The sequence below is a fragment of the Puma concolor genome, chromosome B3 (genome assembly GCF_028749965.1).
Source record: "Puma concolor isolate L17-30 chromosome B3, mPumCon1.1.hap2, whole genome shotgun sequence".
Lineage (NCBI taxonomy): Eukaryota > Metazoa > Chordata > Mammalia > Carnivora > Felidae > Puma > Puma concolor.
In genome coordinates, this window is record NC_141672.1 from 108,841,721 (window position 1) to 108,863,389 (window position 21,669).

At 50.7% G+C, this 21,669-nt stretch overlaps 1 protein-coding gene across 6 annotated transcripts in view; it reads right to left on the reverse strand.

Annotated features, from left to right (window-relative positions):
* Positions 1 to 21,669, reverse strand: part of PIF1 (PIF1 5'-to-3' DNA helicase) — a 42,162-nt gene that overhangs the window by 12,874 nt on the left and 7,619 nt on the right. For 2 of the 6 annotated variants that reach the window (XM_086710937.1, XM_086710938.1), the window contains exons 3-12: positions 20,856 to 20,988; positions 20,645 to 20,770; positions 20,365 to 20,518; positions 20,159 to 20,273; positions 19,976 to 20,082; positions 18,438 to 18,577; positions 17,979 to 18,085; positions 17,199 to 17,286; positions 16,917 to 17,062; positions 16,048 to 16,239 (exon numbers count right to left, since the gene is read on the reverse strand). In XM_086710937.1, the coding sequence (XP_086567063.1) occupies positions 16,048 to 16,239; positions 16,917 to 17,062; positions 17,199 to 17,286; positions 17,979 to 18,085; positions 18,438 to 18,577; positions 19,976 to 20,082; positions 20,159 to 20,273; positions 20,365 to 20,518; positions 20,645 to 20,770; positions 20,856 to 20,988 (1,308 nt within the window). Of the gene's footprint in view, positions 1 to 15,116; positions 15,837 to 16,047; positions 16,240 to 16,916; positions 17,063 to 17,198; positions 17,287 to 17,978; positions 18,086 to 18,437; positions 18,578 to 19,975; positions 20,083 to 20,158; positions 20,274 to 20,364; positions 20,519 to 20,644; positions 20,771 to 20,855; positions 20,989 to 21,669 lie in introns of those variants that run through there. The other 4 variants (XM_025919566.2, XM_086710941.1, XM_086710942.1 and 1 more) reach the window with 4 other exon arrangements.

Below are 21,669 nucleotides of genomic sequence, written 5' to 3' on the forward strand. Positions count from 1 at the left end.
TGAAGTCGGATGCTTACCCAACTGAGCCACCCAGGTGCCCGTTATTTTTATTTTTTCAAGTTTGTATTTGTTCATTTCTTTAAGTAATCTCTACACCCAACATGGGGCTTGAACTCACGACCCTGAGATCAAGAGTCACATGCTCTTCTGGCTGAGCCAGCCCGGTGCCCCTCTTTCTGCATTTTAAAAATGTGGCTCCACTATTTTCTTGCTTGCACAGTTTCTGACCATAATAAATCCATTAGCCTTATTTATATTTGTATGTAATATGTCTTTTTACTCTGGCTGCTTTTTAAAAAAAAATTTTAATGTTTATTTATTTTTGAGAGACAGGGAGAGACTGAGCATGAGCAGGGGAGGGGCAGAGAGAGAGGGAGACACAGAATCCGAAGCAGGGTCCAGGCTCTGAGCTGTCAGCACAGGGCTGGACATGGGGCTCAAAGTCACAAACCGCAAGATCATGACCTGAGCTGAAATTGGATGCTTAACCGACTGAGCCATCCAGGTGCCCCTACTCTGACTGCTTTTAAATTTTCTCTTTATCACATTTTAAAAACAACTTACAATATACCTTGGTATATGTTTTTTGGAGGGGAGTGGGCTGGGTTCAGTGTACTTTATTGGTGGTACATGACCAGGAAGGCTCCCCAAGCTCCTCCCACTCTTTAGGGGGTCTGAGTTGGAAAATACAGTGTGTTGGGAGATTGAGTTGGGGCCCTCAAGCAGCTGAGGGCCTCTGTCTTCCTCTTGTGTTCTTGCTAGGGCTCTTGGTCTGGGAGACTCTTACTCCTTGGAGGTCATGTGGATTGTAAGGTCTACCACCATTTTGCTGTAGTCAAATTCATCATCATACTAGGAAATGGGCTTGACAAAGTGTTCATTGAGAGTAACACAAGCCCCAGCGTCAAAGGTGGAAGTGTGGGTGTCCCTATTAAAGTTGCAGGACAAACCAGGTTCTCAGTGCAAATCAGGATGCCCGTGAGGGGGCTGATACCTGCTTCACCACCCTCTTGATGTCATCACATATGGCAGCTTTTTCCAGGCAGCAGGTCATATCCTGCTGACACATTGAGAGTGGAGACATGGCAGACCATGTTGGTGAGCTCCCCATATAGCTCAGGAATTACCTTGCCCATAGCTGTGGCATTGCCAGTAGAAGCAAGGGTTATGTTCTGCACAGCGTATGGCTGTCATGACACAGCTTACCAGAGGGGCCATCTACAGTCTTCTGGGTGGCAGTGATGGCATGGACTGTGGTCATGAGTCCCACCATGATGCTAAAGTTGTCATGGATGACTTTAGACAGGGGGCACCAAGCAGTTGGTGGTGCAGGAAGCATTTGATGGTCTTGAGGGAGTTGTCATACCTCCCATGGTTCATGCCCATCACAAACATGGGGGCATCAAAGGAAGGGGCAGAGATGATGACCCTTTTGGCTCTACCCTTCATGTGAGCCCCAGTCTTCTCCAAGATAGTAAAGACATTATTGGACTCTACAACATACTCAGCACCAGCATCACACTATTTGAGGTTGGTGGGATCTCACTCTTAGAAGATGGAGATGTGCTTTCCACTGATGACAAGCTGCCGGTTCTCAGCCTTGACTGGGCCATTGAACTTGCCATGGGTAGAATCTTACTGGAACATGTAGACGATGTAGTTGAGATCAATGAAGGGATCACTGATGGCAACAGTACTTTGTCAGAATTAAAAACAGCCCTTGGGGTACCTGGCCTGGGTAGCTCAATTGGTAGAGCATGTGACTCTTGATCATTGTGTGTAGAGATTACTTAAAAATCAAATACTTTTTAAAAAAGTTTTCTTATTTATTTTGAGAGAGAGAAAGAGAGAGAGAGAGATGGGAGGGGCAGTGGGAGAGGGAGAGAGAGAATCCCACACAGGCTCTGTTAGCACAGAGCCCGATGCAGGGCTCGAACTCAATAACTGTGAAATCATGACCTGAGCCAAAACCAAGAGTCGGATGCTTGACTGACTGAGCCACCTAAGTGCCCCCAAAATAAAATATTTAAAAAAAAAAAGTGGGGGCGCCTGGGTGGCGCAGTCGGTTGAACATCCGACTTCAGCCAGGTCACGATCTCGCGGTCCGTGGGTTTGAGCCCCTCGTCGGGCTCTGGGCTGATGGCTCAGAGCCTGGAGCCTGTTTCTGATTCTGTGTCTCCCTCTCTCTCTGCCCCTCCCCCATTCATGCTCTGTCTCTCTCTGTCCCAAAAATAAATAAAAAACGTTGAAAAAAAATTTTTTTTTAAATAAAAAAATTAAAAAAAAAAAAAAGTGGCCCTGATGACCAGGTATCCAATATGGCCAAATCCGTTTACTCCGAGCTTTTCCATTGTGTCTCAGGGAACCAACTGGCAGTGCACAAGGAGATGCAGCAGTGTGTTGAGCTGGGAGGAGCAGAGGGCTTGGTATAGTTTCTGTGTATTGTGCTTGGGGTTCATTAAATATTTTAGATCTAATGATTTATCAGATTTTCATCAGTTTTCATCAAAGTTAGAAGTTTTTCAGTTCTTTTTTCCTTTTCCTCCAAGTATTTCTTTTTCTCATCCTCTTCCCTCTTTGGGGGACTCTAATTACACACACACATTAGATCACTTGAAGTCATGTCACAGCCCGCCAATGCCATGTTATTATTTTGAAGCTTTTTTTCTCTGTGTATTTTACTTGGGATAGTTTCTGTACTATGTATTCGAAGTTCGTTAGTCCTTTGCCATGTCTAATGTTCCATTAATCCATGTAGTGTATTTTCTATCTCAGACATTACAGTTTTCATCCTTAGAATTTTAATTAATTTGGGTCTTTTAAGAATATCTTCTATTTCTCTACTTTACATGGTCAGTCTTTGTTTTATCTTCTTGCACATGTGGAACGTGGTTATAATAACTGTTTTAATGTCTATGTCTCTTAATCCCATCATCTGGGTAATTTCTGGGTAGGTTTCAATTGATCGGTTTTTCTTTTCATTATGGGTCATACTTTCCTGTTTCTTTGTATATGTGCTAATTTTTATCGGTTGGCAGACACTGTGGATTTTATTTTGTTGGGTGCTGGATATTTCTGTAATCTTATCAATATTCTTGAGTTTTGCTCTGGGGTGCAAAAGCACTTGGAAACAATTTGGTCCTTTTTCAGATCTTGCTTTTGTTGGGGCCAGAGTGATGTTCTGTCTTCACCCACTGCTGAGTCAAAAAGTCTTGTGAGTGCTCTACTCAATGCCCCATTAATTGTGCGGTTTCCACTCTGGTTCCTGGGAGCCAGCACTATTCCTAGCCTTGTGTGAGTTCCCAGGATTATTCTCTCTAACCCTACTGGTTGATTCTAACCATGCTTTCGAGTAGTTTCTTCAAATGCAGGCACTATGCTGAATGACCAAAGGGGTACTACCTCTGTAGAGCCCCACAGTTCTGTGTGCAACTTTCTCCTTTTTGGTTCTCTGTCTTGTGTCCCCAGGCTCCTGACTTCATCTTGTCAGTGCAGGAGACTGCTGGTCTCCACCTGCCCTTCTCTCCCTGTGCTCTGGTCTGGACACTTTCTTTAGACAGTAAGGTGGGGCATTCATAAGCCTCTCCCCATTTCGTTCCTACTCTCAGGAGTCACTGCTTTTCCTAGTCTGACGTCCAATGCCTTGAGAACTGTTGTTTCACATATTCTGTGGGGAATTTTAGTCATCTCAGGTGGGGACATAAATCCAATCCCGGTTACTCCAACTCAGCTGGAAGCAGAAATTCTCGTGATGGTTTGTTCATTTGTCCAGTGGGCACTTATTGGGGGAGAGCTTGCTGGGTCCCCCTCACAGTGGTCTTGTGGCTCTCCAGACAGTCCAGATTTTCCTATCTCAGGGCCTTTGCATGGGCCCTCTCCTCTGTCTGGACTGCTCTTTCTAGCTGTACTTCCTCTCTCAGCTCAGAGGCCTTTTCTGACTACTTACTCTGTGTAAAGTGAATTGCCCTCTTTTTTATTTCCCATCACACTTCTGCTTTCCTTTACAATTTCTTTTACTAGAGTGTAGGCAGGAGTTTCTGTCAGATTCCCTGGAGCCAGCTCAGGACCAGGCACACTATAGGTATGCAATAAATATTTATTAAATGACTGAGGTCTTTGTATATTCCATGGTACCTGTCATATATAACAGAGCTCAGTCAAACTGGGGCTGCTTGTCTGATGGGGGCATAGCTCCTCGCCCTAAGTCCCCACCAGGGAAGGGATACAGGGCCCCTGGACTGAGGCCATGCACTCCTTAGTGATAACTGAAGGCCCCTGGGTACCGGCCAGGGGAGGGTTTGACAGGTGGGGCTGATGAATTCCAGACCCAGGCCTCTGGGCCCCGGTACAGGCCGACAGAACCGGACACTGGGCAGGAGCCAGAGCCAAGCTTCCATGACGTCATTGCCTTCAAGGGCCATGCTCCTCCCTAGGCTTTTGGTGGGACTTCAGATCTCACCCAACCCTCTTAGAGCTATCTGCCACCAGATTCTGGGGAAAGATGGAGCCGTCCTCCCTGGTTCGAGTCCCAGATCTGGTTGTATGACCATCTACAACTATCAGAACACTCACAGAGTTGGCTCTATAAAGTCAAAAGTACTTTCTACGTGGAAAACCTCTGTGAACTGAAAACAAGTGCTCACTGAACTGGCAAAGCCTTAGGAAGCTTCTGTTCCAAACCCCTACTTTTAACAAAGGAAGAGACTGAGGTTTAAATGAAATAATGTATGTAGACTGCTTGGCACCGGGCTTGGAACTTTGTGTTTTTATGCTAGCTACTAGCCACCTGCCTACCCCTGGCTGAGTGACCAGTGCCTCAGTGCCTCCCTCCTTCCCATAGTCCTTCCTACCTCAGCTGGGGGCCTTGATCCATCTTTCTTCAACAAGGATTATAGTTATCATTTTCTTTTTTTCTAATGTTTATTTTTTGAGAGAGAGAGAGAGAGAGAGAGAGAGACACAAGTGGGGGAGGGGCAGAGAGAGAGATGGGGACAGAGGATCTGAAGCAGGCCCTGCACTGACAGCAGAGAGCCTGATGTGGAGCTTGAACTCACGAACTGTGAGATCATGACCTGAGCTGAAGTTGGACACTTAACAGACTGAGCCACCCAGGTGCCCCCATAGTTACCATTTTCTGAGCATTTGTGAGGTGCCAAGCCATGAGGTAATAAGCACTCTACATATATCATTTAATTATTTTGTCATAGGATGAGATAGTATTATTGTCCCCATTTTACTGGTGAGGAAGCTGAGGCTCAGAGACATTAGGTAATCTCCTCAAGGTCCTATAATTAGTAAGTGGCTGACAGTGTTTAGACCTCAGAAGTCTCCTAGTGTTTAGGTTCTGGTTTCTCTTCCCTTAGATGTCTCTTCTAATAACTTGTATTTCCTGCCAGCTATTCCTTCCTGGGCCTTTGGGAAGGTTTCTGAGAATCCACTGGGTCAGTCATTGGAACAGGGCAAGAGAGGGTCTAAAGCTTCTAGCTAAAAACCTGCCATGAGTCCCCACTAGGAGCTTTTGTGGAGTTGGCAGTAAGGCTGTCTCTGAGGGTCAAAGATAATCCCCTGTCAAAAACACAGCCCTGTAGGAAGGAACAGGGCATGGGCAGGAGCCCACAGACCCAGCCATTCTCTCAGCAAGCATCCTGCCAGCTGGTTGTCTAGGAGCTCCCAGTTGTGCATTCCCCACAGGACGGTGGGAGCTGTAGATGGAGGCAGTCCAGCCCTGTAGCAGCTCCATATGGGCAAGGTTACCTCTGATGGGGCTGCTGGGGGACCTGGCCTCTCTAGGAGGGGGCAGTACTGGAACCAGCCTTGAGGACCTTCCCAATTTGGATGAAGGAGAGTGGGGGTTGGATGGGCAGCCTTTCCAGCACAGGGAAGACAAGAGTCCTGGTCAGGCCATCCAGCGTTTCCCCCAGGCTCTTCGCATGTGCCCCAGTGTGTCCATAACAGAACCCTCTAACTCAGGGGTTGTTAGTGCCACTTGGCACATGAGGAAACTGAGTCCAGGGTCCAAGACTGCAGGCAGGATGTGCTGAATGCCAGCTGATGAAGTGAATCATTCTAAGGGAGGCCATGGGAGACCACAGGAGGTTCCTAAAGCCATTTTACCTGGGTGATGTGTGGGGTGGAGAAGAAAAGAGTGGAGACCAGAGACAGTGCAGAGACTGTTGGAGCAATCTTCGTGAGCCACGAGGGAGGTCTGAGCCAGGGCAAGAGCCAAGAAATAGAGGCCTTTGGGGATGGGTGGGGCTGATGGAAGGTGCAGGAGGTCTGAGCCAGAAGGGATCTCAAAGATCATCCACCCAACCCATCTGTTTTACACAAGGAAACTGAGGCCCAAGGAAGGAAGGGGGCTTACCGAAGGACACACAAGAGGTTAACAATAGAGTCACACTGGGGTGCGTTGCTGGCTCAGTCAGTAGATCATGGGACTCTTGATCTTGGGGCCATGAGTTTCAGTCCCAGGTTTGGCATAGAGTTTACTTCAAAAAAAAAAAAAAAAGTATGGGTGCCTAGGTGGCTGAGTTGGTTAAGCTTCCAACTTTGGTTCAGGTCATGATCTCATGGTTCATGGCTTTGAGCCCCACGTTTAGCTCTGTGCTGACAGCTTGGAGCCTGGACCCTGCTTCAGATTCTGTGTCTCCCTCTCTCTCTGCTCCTCCCCTGCTCATGCTCTGCCTCCCTCTCTCTCAAAAATAAGTAAATATTTTTTTTTTAATTAAGAAAAAAAAGTATCTGACTCTTGATTTCGGCTCAGGTCATGATCCTGCGGTTATTGAGATAGAGCCCCGTGCCGGGCTCTGCGCTGACAGCAGGAGCCTGTTCGTGATTCTCTCTCTCCTTCTCTCTCTGTCCTTCCCCAGCTCACGCATACACACTTTCTCTCTCGAAATAAATAAGTAAACATTAAAATAATAAATAAATAAATAAATAAATAAATAAATAAATAAATAAAATAGTAGAGGCATGCTAAAAAAACCAAAACAAAACAAAAACGAAACCTTAGCAGCCCAATGACACTCCCATTAAATATGGAGCCAAGTTTCCTCCTATAATAGACTCCCCTCCTCCAGGGATCAAGCCCTTACCTGGGGTTATCAGGGGTTCCAGTATGATCCAGTTCAGCTTCTGTCTTACTGTGGGACCCCAGAGCCTCCCCTCTCATTCCCTGGGCCACAGCTGGCTCATTTTTTGAGGCCATTGGACCAGCGGACTGCTATGGTCCCTTTCTGCTCTGAGTACCCAAAGAAAAACAGGCTAGGGCTTCCCCTAGTGCCTAATCCAGTCTGACACTAACATGGGTTGAGGCTGGTCCTGTTGCTGGGGCTCACATGCCTAGGGAGGGAGTACCTGGTCCTGAGGAGGCAACATGATCTGTAAAGGATCCCTGACCCTCTCCTTTTGAACCCTGGAGAGGGCATCTCAGTCATGTGAGGACCACAGGGACATTAGCCATGCAGAGATGGGAGGCTGGGGAGGTGGCTACCTGGGGGAAAGACTAGGAAGAGGGGAGAGAAGGAAGTAGGAGAGGGTGGCCTGGGATCTCAAAGGGTAAGAACTGAGCTGTGGGAAGGGCCCTGCAGGGGTCTTGCAGTGAGAAGGTGCCCAGCCTGCCTCCTCTGGAGGGTTGTGGGTCATGCCACCGGCCACCTATAATTTTCTCTGTGTATGAACCAAGTCGAGGTGAACTGTTCTGGGCCAGGCTGGAAGGAGTGGGCCTGGGCCAGAAACCCTGGAGAAGGGGAAGGAGAGGGATGGTAAGCCTGGATGAAAGAGGAGGGAGGCAGAAGGGAAGGAGTCAGGGACCCCCACCTGGGAGCTCTGCAGGCAGAGGAAGGGTGTGTGCAGGGGGCTTTCAAGGATGCCTTGTCCCTGATAAGGGTCACTCTCAGGTATCACATATAGGCATGCCAGGCATGAGGAGACCTGGTATGAAGGGGAGAAAGCATTAAATTTAAGCCAGGCCAGGCCTGTATTTCAGACCCTTCTGCTCACTAGCTGTGTGGCCCTAGGAAGGTCTCTTGGCCTCTCTGAACATCAGATTCTAGAACCAAAGAACTGTTGTGTTTCATCCTTCATATAGGCAAGATGTGGAGATCAGATGTCAATCCTACCCTAGACCCTCCCATTCCCTTTACGGGTCACCCTGGTCATGCCACTTCTTCACCCAAACATACACCCATCCTAGGCCCTGGGACTGGCATTAGTCCTCATCTCCCCACCCCCACTGCCTATAAGGGGCTGCATGAAGCATTCTGGGAGCGCCCTAGCCCCTCTAAAGGAGTTTGAGCCAATAGAGGACCTATTCAGTAAGGGGACCAAAGGGGAGGCTGGGAGTGGGAGGTGAGGCAAGGACCTTCCTATACCTGCTTCACCCCCATCCCCCTCCCCCCACTCTCTGATGGGCTGTCTGGGGCTCCCCTCCCCTTTCTCTAAGCTCAGGCCTTGCTGGTCTTCTCCACAACAAGAAGTGAATGTTATTTAAAAGGAGATCAGGAGATTTGCCTTAAATAGGCATGGAGTGCTGTGCCAGGGCCCAGGGTGAGAGGCGGGGGAGGAGGCCACCCTGAGTGGAGAGGGAAAAAAAGAAAGAGGAGAAGACCTTCTCTGGGGTGTGCATAGCCCTTCTAGTTTACCCAGCACAATCCCAGGCTGTAGGGCATCGGTCACACAGGGCTTACTCCCACCCTACCCCATTCTGAGGATAAGGAAACTGAGACCCAGCTCAGGGAACTGACAAGCACGAGCTACCAGATGCCAGATGCCATGGTCTCTCCACAACACATAGTCCCCAGGAGTTCACAGAGGAATTGTGCCCAGAAGATAAGGCCCCCATGGTGGCGATGGGGGGGCTCCCACAGGGTGGGGGCATCTTGGGACTCCCCCTGACATCTGCTCCCACCATCAGTTCCCAGGCCTTTGGCTCCTGCCCCCATGTTGCCCCTGACCCCCCAGCACCAGCATGTAATTGGACGCCCTCCTCACCCCACACCTTCCAGGGGAGCTGGGGCTCTGCTTACTGAACCCAACACCAGCCAGCCAGGAGGGAAGTGAGGGGGCGTTCCTGGCAAGGAGGAAGCTGGAGCCAAGGGAGTAAGAGGGGGAGGAGTGGGAGGTGGGCTAGCAGTCAGCCCCCTCCCACCGGGGCTTGTCTGGCACTTCCCTATTCAGGGTCTCTGTCCAAGCCCTTCCCCTTCCATCTTGGCCCCTCCTAGCCATTTCTGCCCTAGCAGGTGATGCTCTTGGAATCATAAAGAAATGGAGTCTTTCCCCCCCCCCTTTTTAAACTAGGTTTGAGCCCAGCACAGGCTCAAAGGAACTCCTAACCCTGAGATCAAGACCTCAGCTGAGATCAAGAGTCCGACACTTAACCTACTGAGCCACCCAGCTGCCCATCCCCCTTTTAAAGATTTTATTTTTAATCTCCACACCCAACGTGGGGCTCAAACTCACAACCTGGAGATCAAGAGTCTCATGCTCTACCGACTGAGCCAGCCAGGAGCCCCCAAGAAAGGGAGTCTTGAGTGTGGGGTTTCTGGGACAAAGCTGGGGGCTGAGAGGCACTCATGCCTGCTCCTTTTTTCAAAGGCTCTCAATACCAGGGTGAGGCCTTATGCCCATCCTGGCTCTGCCATTTACAGCTAAGCAACTGTGAGCTGCCCACCTTCTGTGAGCCTGTCTCCTCCTCGATAATTGCAGTCTAAAGATCCCCTCAAAGAATTGTCAAAGTTTTGTTAAGGGTTTTGAGTTCAAGCCCCATGTTGGGCATGCAGCCTACTTAAAAAAAAAAAAAAAGACAGAAGAAAGAAGAGGGCCATTTCTGATAAATGCACTCACTGACTAGGGCTGGAACTTTATGTTTGTTGGGGGAAGTAGGGGGCCTTCATTCTCCCCTTCTCCATAGTGTGTGGGTACAGCCTGGGTCCCCTAGGAGGGAAGACTGTGAAAGAGGACATTCATTTACTCTGGATCCTGTTAATTCTCTTTGTTATTCTCTGGGCCACTCAAGAGGCTGGGAGGGTAAGGGAGGGGGGCAGTGCAGGGTGGTCACTTAAAGTAAGTGTAATGAAGACAATAGGAGCTAACTGTGAGGGTTTACCCATGCCTGGCTCTACCCCACTTCTTTACTTGTCCTAACTCCATTGATGGCTCTTAGACCCATTTCACTGAAGATGAAATTAGGGTTGAGGATTTAGGTAGCATATTCAAGGTCACACGGGAAGTGGTGGAGCCATTTGGAGCTTTAGGGCTCTCTGTTGACTTTGCAAAAACCCCAGTACCATGTAGCTGGGACTTGGGTTCTAGACCCAGCTTGCAGTGTGGCTAAATCATCTAACCTCTCGAGAAATCAGTTTTCTCTCTATACGGTGGGGATAATGTCCCACCGTCCTCTCAGGGTTATTGTGGAAAAATGAACAAGAGGGCTAATGAACACAAACCACGAGGCACTCCACACATACCCAGTGCAAGTTTCTCAACAAAGGAACCTCCCCCTCCCTACACCTACGGGGCACCCAGCTCCTGAGGTGTCCACGAGCCCCTCCCCAGCACAGCAAGGAGACAAAGGACGTGCCAGGTCTCTGGGAAGGGACTAAATGACCACTTAGTGCCACCTAGTGGTCTTTAGTGTGTAGTGCTTGGGGAGCGGAAGGGCCTATTATTCTGGGATTGGGGGTCTGAGCATGACCATTGGCCCTGTGGAGGTGGGCAAAATATGCCAGGACCTCAGGAAAGATGTGATCATGTTGAGCTAAGCCCTCCCCTGGGCACCCCCCCCCCCCCCCGCCCCGCTGAGGGTAGGGTGCAGCTGGGCACTCCATCTGCCAACTCAGCCCCACATTTCACTTCCTCTGGACACCTCCAGGAAGACTGGGGGGCAGGGCACGGAGTTCTAGTTCCAGCCCAGCTACTGCCTAGCTCCCCAGGACTCAGCTACCTCGTCTGCAAAATCAGAGTAAACATCCCTGCCTCTCAGGGGACCTTTTCTTTCATTTATCAAACATTTTATGAAGTATCTCCTTTCTGAAGTCCATCATGCTGAGTGCTGTGGGGACGCAAAGACATCGAAGCCAGGTCTCTTGCTCCCAAAGGCTCCACCTCATTCCAGGAGGAGACAGACTTGTGAATTGCTAATTACCATCGGAGGCAGGTCACTACTGAGTGCTCCATCTTCAGGCACAGAAGAGGGGGGTGGGGCGGCAGAAAGTGGGACTCACAGGAGCCCCTCTTAGCTCCAGGAGGGGCTCTCACCCCTGTGTTGAGCCCCCTCAGGAATATGTCTGCCTCCCCCAACAGCCATTTTCTCTTGCTTCCAGTGTATTAAAGTGGGATGTCAAGCTCCATCTTTCACACTTCTATGCCTTTGTACTGCACAGTTCCCTTTTCCTAAATGGCTTTCTCCAACTTGTCCACCTGATAAACTTCTCTCCAGCCTTCCTCTGGAGAGTGGAGGGGAGAAGGATGGGAAATGCCCATGACTAGGCAACTAGAGGGGACACAGAAGGTCTCCCAAGCAGTGGCACAGGAACCCCCATCACCTGGACAGCATGCTCAGGCAGGTGGGAAGCCCCCTGGGCCCCTAACTGCGGGATCTCTGCATTCTTTCATCCTTTGTTCATTCCATGCTGTTGGCCTGCCCCAGTCCCTGTGCTGGGCTGGGTGCACCGGTTGCAGGAAGCAGGGGCCTCAATCCTGTTCTGAGGAGCTTTCTGGTGCAGGAGACAGACCCACAGGCAAGGACAACACAGTGGATGTGCTGAGACTGGAGCCTTTTTTCTAGAAAGGGGCAGGGCTAGGTCCTGGGAACAGAGGTGATGTTTGAGGTGAGTCATGAGGGGTTAATCTGGACATCTCAGGTTAGCCCAAGTCGGGGAGGTATGCAGAGGAAAGGCACCCACCTCCCAGTCCCTTTCTCCAACTATCCTCTAAGTGAGCTCTCCTCACCCACAGGTACTCCTTATTTGATCACTTAGTTAGTTGCTTGCTTGTTTATAAATCTGTCTCCCTGTATTCACCCTAAGCATCCCAGGGCCATGTCTTTCTGGTTCACTGGGGTCTTCAGGGTCTAGCCCAGCACCTGGAACATTATAGGTGCTCAATAGGTAAATATTTGTGGAATCAATGCATGAATGAACACACAGGCTGGGCGGGAAGTCTCTTTTATCCCAGAATGACAGTGATTACTGGAGATATTTTCTCTGTTCTGACCATAATTACCTGTCCACCACACCCCCATATTCTAAGCAGGGTCACTAGGCCTTTGGGCTTCTTTGCCTCAAATCCAGAGGCTACCTGAGAACACACTCTCCTGGCTTTTGCTTCCAGTTTCTTGAGGGGATTATGCCGGGGGGAAGGAGAGGCAGAGAGAGGAGGGTTTCCAAAACTAGGGAGGGGTGAGGGGTGAGTGAAGGTGCCCTGGGAGAACCACAAGGAGGTGGCAGGGCTCTGGAGGGCAGAGTGTGAGGCTCCTGGAGAGGCTATGACCTCTCCTCCACCCTTACCTTTCCCTAGGGCCTGGGTAGAGTCAAAGCCTATGGAGCTTGTCACTGTGGGTGTCAGCAGCCACCATGAGGCCATGGACACAAGAGACTTGCTCTTGCAAGCCCTACTCCCAGCCTGTGTGATGCCAGGGGTGAATGGGGAGCCCTCAATTCTAAGATGGGGTTTCCCTACGCCCTCAGGGATATAGGTTTGAAGTTAGATTAAATTAGATGCCAAGAACATAAAGGACTGTGAGGTTCCTTACACATATCCCTCTGGCCTGAGGGCAGCTCCTCCTCACAGGGGACAAGTGTGCCTTTCTCTGGAGCCTTCTGGAGAACATCAAGAAGGGACTTTCTGGTATACAGGCAGTCCCGTGAGGAAGACATCTTTAAGCAGGGCAAGTCCATATGAGACCAGGGAAAGCTAAAATCAGTCCTTGGGGGAGGGGAAAAAATCTGGGGGTAGTGGGACATGCCTACTAGTGTGTAGTAGGGGAGCGGTCAGAGAGGAGAGCCCCAGGAGAGGATGCAGAAGAAATGACTGCATTGCCAGGATCCTCAAACATCTTCAACAGCCTGGCTCTGGGGGATGATGGGACATTCATCTCTTGGCAGAAGCCCTGGTCCCTTTCGTACCTTGATGGTATATCCAACCTCTTGCTAGGTACTCTTGCTAGTAGCTGCAGGGCTTGCATTGGAGACCAAGCCCCACCAGCCACATACCTGCACCTGCCTTTAGGTGTGGGCTGAGTGAAGCAAGGAGGCGGGAAAATACAGGATTCCTTCCCTGATGGCTGTGCTTGTGTCCAGGGGACACAGAACTTCCCCCAGCCCTCTGCCCCCGGCTCCACTCTTGCCATTTGTTCTAGCTTCTCTGGTTCTCACTTGTATCCAAGCTTGGGTTTCTGGGCTTCATATCAGTTCTTTGAGCTAGCCTTCCATTACCTTCCTTTCCTGCTCATTATCTTGAGTCAAGTTCTTCTGTTTCCATCCAAGAACCCCCAAGGTGCAGAGCTGCTAGGAAGCACAAGCAAGTGCTATCTGTGCTGAACTGGATGGTCCCCAAATTGTGTTAAGTGAAAAGAGTGAAAAAAGCAAGTGCAGCCAGACCAGTAAGCCCCTTGAGGGCAGGGCATGGTGAGATCAGCTCAGAGCTGGTTCTGCAAGGAGGGCTATGTCATATAGGCAGATGGGAAACACTGACTTTCAAACAGCACTACATTTAAAGACCACCATGATTGCCCACTGTGGGTGGGTGGGGGGTCACTCTGATGGGCTTGGTTCCTCCTAGGAGTGTTTTCTATTTGGGGCAAAGAAAAGGGTTCAAGCTACAGAAAAACAATCAACTCCTCAAGATCAGGAAAAGTGGTGACAAGAGGGAGACAGGCAGGGGTTGTACAGGGGTGAGGCTGGCACCCCTCTGAGGCTCCACATCTTGTCTGCCAAAGGAGTGTAGGAACCAGATATTATGGTGATAATCGTTAGTGATCATAAATGTTAATGACAGCTCCTGACCGAGTTCCTGCCATGTGGCTGGCCTTTCTCCTAACAACCCTACAAGAAAGTCACAGTTACCACCTGCACTTTACAGATAAAGAAACCCCCCCGAGAGGCTGTGTAACATGCCTAAAGTTACACAGCTGGCGAGTGGCAAAATCAGATGGAAAGCCAGGTCTGTCCCCTGTCAGTCTAATTCTCCACAAGCTGTAACCCTGCCTCTTCCATGAAGCCCATGGGGAAGGTCTGAGGATCCATAGCTCCTCCGAAGCACCATAGCACTGAGCTGCCCTACCCATGGTCTCCACCATTTAACTAGACACTCCTTGAGCACCTGCTCTGTGTGCTGGGGCCTCTGCTGGCTCTTGGAAGACAAGGATAAATGCTCTCAGGTACCCAGAATTCATGTCTTCCTGCAACCAGCATGGTTTCACTCCTTACCGTTGTCAACTTCATATTTAAAATACATTTACTCATAAGCAGGGAACCTTAGTTTTAGCCAAACTGTAAGGGCCCCTTCAGCAATTTCCACCTGACTCTTTGAACAACTGAAGTTAGTTTGCTGATGATCCTTTCCCAATTGGAACATTCAAGCTGGAGACTCAGCAAGGCACAAAATAAAAAAGTTGCAACTGAGATCCCCAGCACTCAGTCATTGTGACAGGCCCATTTCCTACCATGTGAATTCTCTTGTGTGCCTTTGTCTGACTATTGGGCAACAGTGATTCACCTTGTCATTTCGTTGTGAGTCTCAATCTTGGGTAACTCAGCTTTCCAAATAACTGGTGATCCTAATAAAAGCTCATATAAGGGTACCGTGAGCTCAGCCATCGTGATGTAAACAAACACCTCTGTGTGTACCCACGGGGAGAGGTCCATGGCAACACTTATAGCCAGTGCCTCAGGCAGGGATGTGCCTTTGAGAGAGAGTGAGCATGTGAGAGTGAGAGATGGGCAGAGGGAGAGGGAGAGATAGAATCTTAAGCAGGCTCTATGCCCAGTGCAAAGCCCAATGTGGGGATCAACCTCATGACCATGATCATGACCTCAGTGGAAATCAAGAGTTGGACGCTTAACGAACTGAGCCCCATGGGATGCCTTCTTAAGGAGAGCAGAAGACTCAACTCAGAGTCCTTACACAATTCACAAGTTTATTTGTCCTAAATAAATATGATCTGAGAACATCCATCTCAATACCCCTAAATATGATTTCTTCTCCAAAAAGGGAGCTTAAGATAACAGGCACATGGTTTGCATTGTGTGTTCTCAGGTTAAGCTCAGGAGAGTGTGTGTCCTGGCTTGTGCTATCCTGGGCCTAGCTGTGATGATAACCCCAGGTTCCTTTCTCTGTGTGGGGCCTGTATTTGGCCTGAGTCTCCCAGTTCAGGACTGTTATAGCCTGTTCCTGCTCCTGAAGCACCTGTCTTCACTGCCTCTCCTCTCTGCAGCCCAAAGAGGGCAGCATTCACAACCGTGTGGCCCTGGGCTAGCCCTCGCAGAGAGCTTTGTCCTATAACACCAGGTGCCACCATAAGCCCTTTCTCAGTTGGCACAGAAAGGGTTACTCCTGTCCCTGGAAGTAGCTTACCCAGGGCAAAGGGAGAAACTGAGGCAGAGCTGGAAAAGGGGTAAGAAGTAGTCTCCCTTGAACCTGGACCAGGAAAGACCAGGAGGCTGAGAGCCCTAACGAAGGAGAAAGGGTTGACTATCTTCCCCAAGTTATCTTCAGAGGCCCTGGCCCACTAGGGAGGAAGAAGTAGGGGAGACCATCATTTGTCTTCTCTTTGAGGCTCAAAGGTTTGGGTCCTCATTCTCTTGGTCTGAGGCTGCCTCATCATCATTTGGAGACTTCTGGATCAGAGACAGAGAAAGCCAGACATCGGTTCATGCTGTCCCCTAAGGCCACAGCCCAGGGGCCAGCATCTCCTTCTTCTTGCCCCTGTTCCCAACAGAGCCAGAGAAGGCTCTGCCATCCCTACCCCAGGATCCCTTGGCCTTCCCTCTGTCATAGTTCCCAGGCTTCCCACGCTATATGGCCCACCATCAGGTGATTCCATCTTACCATCTTGAGGCCCCTGTCCCTCTGCAGAGTGGCATAGAAGCTCAGCACACGAGGGTCACAGCGAACCACCATGGGATCAAAGTCCAGCACACGCAGGCCCTGCAGGCTGCGGGCCCGGGAAAGGGCCACATAGGCCTGGCCACTGGCAAACACTCGGCCCAGAGAGATCTCCACGCAATCCAGGGTCATGCCCTGGGGGAATGGGGAGACATAGCTGGAGCCAGCTCAACCTGAAATCCCTTGTGCCCAAGAGCCTGATCCCACCTACACCAGTCCAGCTACTGCCTCTGGAGCTCCTCACCCAGTCTAGAGATTCTCAAGGCAGAGGGACAGATTGACAGCGGCTGAGTGTCTGAGTGGGAGGAGGTCCAAGAGACACAAATTCAGTAGAGGGATGGTGGCGAAAAGAAAGAGCACAGGTCTGGGTCAGACAAGCATGGAAATGAATCCTGGATCTGCCTCTCACTCTCTGTGTAACCTTGGGCAAGTTACTTAACTGCTCTGAGCTTTAGTTTTCTCTTCTGTAGAATAGGAATGATGATCACATCTATACCTCGCACAGTTGTAAGGATTAAATTTAACATCTGGTAGTGCCTCACAAAATGGCAGAATAGGAGATTATGTGTTTGGGAAAGGGAGAGGAAGCAGGATGGGAAATGCACTAAAGAAAGGTTAATTCTGCCACTGGTGTGGAACTCTGACTACACTTGATCTTAGCCAAAAGGCTGAGAAGCGATGGTCTGGAACTTTCTATCCAGAGCAAACTCAACCTCCATAAAGCTTTTAAGAACCCCCTTCAACATGCCTTAGGTCTATTCAGTCCCCCCGTCTGCCCTGCTCTGTCCCCATCCCCCGCACTGACTGCTCACCTGGCTCTTGTGGATAGATATTGCCCAGGCCAGCTGGAGGGGCAGCTGCTGCCGACTGAGGAGTTGGCCGCCAGTGGCCTGCACCGTCCAGCGGTCAGCATGGATGACCTCGGTGACTCCACACAGGAACCGCACCTGGGGCAGCCCTGAGGGAGGTGTGGAGAAATCCCACCTTTCAGCCCTGCTTCAGGGCTCAGAGGTGAGGAGCAGGCCTTCTCCTCCTCACATACCCCGGGGCCCTGCCACAAACCCAAGCTGTAGGACTGCTCCCCCACTGCCTACCTCTCCCCTCTGTCTCGAACCCAACAACCACCCCACGGGCACCATTCACCAGGCCTCGGGACACCGCTAAGTTCTTCACCAACATCACCTGCAAGAGAAAGAGGACTTGACCCATGGAGAACAGCCCATTCCTATGCCCTGCCTCAGTTCCAGACTTGCTGTAGCAGTCCCCCAGGAGGCTGGGGGGCACTCATGGAGGGGCACTAAGACCTAATCCTTAACTCTGCCATTTGCTGACTGTGACCCCTATGGCAAGCTGCTTTATTTTCCCCGGTCTCAGTTGCACCTAATGTCAAAGTGGAATGACATTTGCTGTTTGCCTCAGGAAGAGGGAAAGAGCAATAATGTAACAGACCTCACATGGCTCTGAAAATGATCATGTCTGTTATGTGATATGTGTATGGGCCGCAATCATGAGGGACAGCCCCAGGTCCTGCCACCCCTCTCCAGCCCTTAAGTGCCCTTCGGAACCCAAGGCAAGTCTCCCATTTGGCCCACCCCAACACCATGGGAAGAAGCAGGGCTCTTTCACACTACACAGATGTGGAAACTGATCTTCAGCAAGAGAAAGGGACTTGTCCAAAGCATTGCTGCTGGTGCTCCCAGGCCTAGCAAGAGGAGGGCAGTGGGAGGCTGAAGACAGGAAGGTGGGTAGAAGCGGGAGGGAGGGAGTTCACTGGGGTCACAGCTAGGCTTTCTGGCTGTGAAGCAGCCTGAGGAGAGGTGCAAGGACAGGAGAGGCCCAGGCTTTCAGGGTCTTGGCCCTGCTTCCCAACTCACCTGGGCCCCCAGCTTTAGTTGAAGGATCTGGCTAACAGGACAATGGGCATCCAGGGTTCGGGCTTGCTCGGGATCACTGTCCATGGCCTTAAAGCTGTGTACCTCACCTAGGAAAAAAGAGTTGGGCAAACAGATTACACGTCACTGACTTGTGGTTCAGTTTCCAAAAACATATATTAGACCAGGGTATGGAAGGAGGTAGTGGGGACAGTTCAGGCAAGCCAGGGCTTTTGAATCAGGAGCCTGGGTTCAAGTCTTACTTCCAACATTTACTAGTTCGGTGACCTTGACCCATTCAAAGTCCTGCCTCTCCAAGTTACAGTTACATCTACAAATGTAAATGCCTTTATGGCCAGAGAAGTTAGGGGCCTAAATATCCAAGCTGTTGGGGGAGGAGGGCCCACATGTGCCTGACGGCTTCTCCCAGATGGTCTTGCCCAGCCCTGGCTCCCTGCTCACCTGGCAGTTCCTGCAGTCGCCTCTCATTGGTGAGGGCCACATCATCCTGGTGAGTGCAAAGCCTCGTGGCCACAATCCCATCTCGCCCCACCTTATGGGAGGCTGTGGCCTGGAGCTGGTGGGTCACTTCATCTGAGCACCTGTAGAGGCTAGGCTGTCAGGGCAGAGCACCCCCCTGAACACCAGGGAAGGCAGGGCACAGAGCTGATATGGCCCAAGCAATAGGCCATGGGTCAGGCTTAGGGATTAGAAAGGGTCACCAGGCAAAATGTGCTGGCCCCCAGGCTGACCAAGTTGCCCTTCCCCACTCAGACCCCAGACATGGAGAATGATCATGGGCAGGCTCCCTTCCCTGTGAATGCCTCCAGGTAGGAGCTAGCCACCCTCCCACCCCAATGCTCCAGAGGAAGTTGGATATGATGAATGAGTATAGGCCAGAAGTTTAAAGGACCTAGACAAGGTGTTGATGTCGATAACCTGTCATACTGGTAGCCTATAATCAAATCAGTCTCCAGGCTACTATCTTCTAGCCTCTTGCTTGCTGCTTTGGGGACAAAAACCTAGTGTGTATGTATATATATATATATATATATATATATATATATATATATATATGTGTGTGTGTGTGTGTGTGTGTGTGTGTGTGTGTGTGTGTGTGTGTTTAAAGTTTAATAAATCTGTACACCCAATGTGGGGCTTGAACTGGGGACCTCAAGATTAAGAATCACATGCTTCTCCGACTGACCCGGCCAGGTGCCCCTAGCTGGTGTTTCTATCTCAAGCTTTCCTCCACACGAGAAAGCCTGGGAACAACAGCAAATCAGGTGGAAGAAGGGGGAAAAACGGGACCATCTCTCACTGCTCTGCCACTCAGCCTTCCTCTTGTTCCCCACACATGCTGGTGTATGCTATGCACCTTCCTACCTGCCTCCTCTGTCTGACAGGGGTTTCTAAGCATAGAAAGCCCCTCACCACAACCACTTGCTCCCCATCCCATTTCAGTCTGGTTTTCAAAGCCCAGCTCTGGGCCATGTCTTCCACCTTCCTGTCCTCCTGTCCACTCTCACATTAGACTAGTCCTGGCATTTCAGCCTTTTGTCCTAGCTGGGGTGGGATCATGTCTGCAACCTCCTTCCCTCATCAAGTACTCCATAGGCTCTGAGAGTGGAAGGAACTTGGGCTTTAGAATCAGACCAGGTTCAAATCCCAGCCCAGGCACTTATTGGCTGTGACTCTGGGCAAGGTACTTCACCTCTTTGAACCCCTGTTTCGGCATCTGTGAAATAGGAGTGTTAACATCTCTGATTTCCTCTTGTGTGTCCATGTGCCCACACTTCCCTGACACCTACTCTGTGCCAGGGCCTGTGCTGGGTGATGGGGACCCAACCTTGGAGGAGGCAGGGTCCCAGTGCTCACATAGTGACCATCTTCTATGGGGCCATGAAGCATTTTTTCCCCCTTCTCTGGATCCCTGTGTTCCCCTGTGACCCACACTTGGATCCTCATCTGTGGCCCCTTCTCTGTTCACCAGGGCCCACCTTCCCAGCCTGACAGCCTGCAGCAGAGAGATGAAGGTCTGGTCTGCCTGCCTCCACACCTCAGTCAGCTCTAGGGTCACTGGGACACATCTTCTCCAGCTCTTGGCCTGGTGTGGGGAGAATAGGGGTATTAGGGAGAAGAGCAGACATCTATGGAGGACAGGGCTAGAGGGTGAGTGATACCTGAAAGCAGAACTTTGGGGGCTGGGAGCCCTTGGTTACAGGTGGCAGCTGCAGGAAGTCCCCACAGATGATGAGCTGGATCCCTCCAAATGGTTTGTTCTGCTGCCGGATAGCTCTGGAGAGGAGCATGGGGTACTATAGGAGCTGGGATGGACAGGTTCCATATGGAAAACCACCAGAACACAGCCCTTACTGCATATACTCACCTGGCCACGGCTTCCAGCTTGTCAAACAGGTCGGCCTCCACCATGGAGATCTCATCAATGACTAGCCGCTGGCAGTTCAGCCAGCCCTGCCGCACAGCTGGCCGCTGAGCCAGGGCTACACATTGGGCCAGAGAAGCCTGGCCTGAGCCAATGCCTGTGAGTGATGTGAAAGAGAGTATTTAGCCTGAGACCGTGGCCCTGGCCCAACCCTGACCCCCTCTCCCTCCCTTCTCAGAGGCCTGGCTTGCTTCCAGCTCAAGCCCTAGAGGTTCCTACTTACCTGCAAAGGCATGGAGAGTGGTACCCCCGATGTGGCAGGCTGCCACCCCAGTGCTGGCAGTAGCCACAGTACCTGTGGGAGGCAGCAAGCCCAGGATACGCTTCAGCAGATAAGACTTCCCTGTCCCTGGGCAGAGGGTAAAGTCAGGGTCACCTGCTCCTCCACTGTATCCCACCTCCGTTCCCCCAGCCCCTATTCTGCCCTCCACTACCTGCACTCCCAGTGAAGAAGATGCTCTGGCCTTTCAGGACAACCCTCAGCACAGCAGCCTGTTCTTCAGAAAGCTGTGGTTTGCTTGGGGGCAAGCTCAGCCTCTTCACAGGCAAGGGCCACTTTGGGGCTTCCTATAGGGGGACAGGACTCAGAGCTTCCTACCACCCCTTAGGCATTGCCCCTCCCTTCTTAGCTTGCGCACAATGCTAGGTCTCTGCTGGCTTCACTCCTTGAAGCCCCTCCACTGATCCCTGGTGCCCTGATTACTGCATTAAGTAGGTCTAAGGGAGGTCCAGACCTCCCTCAGCTCCCTCCCCTGGTTTCCCTAAATCTCCTGGTTCTCTCACAGGTCCTTCCTTCTCACTTCTCTTTCTGTCACAAACCTGTCTCTCTCACTTCAAAATACCCCAGCAATGGGGTGCCTGGCTGGCTCAGTTGGTGGAGCATGTGACTCTTGACCTCAGAGTCCTGAGTTCAAGCCCCACAATGGATGTGAGGCCTACTTAAAAAAAAAAAAAGTAAACAAAACAAAATACCCCAGCAAAACCCTGCCTGGACAGGGCCCCTTTCTTGTTCCATCTCCATCCTTTCACCAGCTTAGTCTTGAACCCCTGTAGTCTACCATCCATCTGCCCCAGTTCACAAACCCACCAGGCTTTGCACACCGCCCCCCCCCCCCCCCCCCCCGAATATGATCAGACCCGTTGGCTGCCCAGACACTGCTGACCAATTCTTTTTTTCAAAAGCTTCTCTCCTTCTCCAGGCTGAATAGCTTCCTACTTTTTCTTCTAAAGTCACCTTTCTTTCTAGGC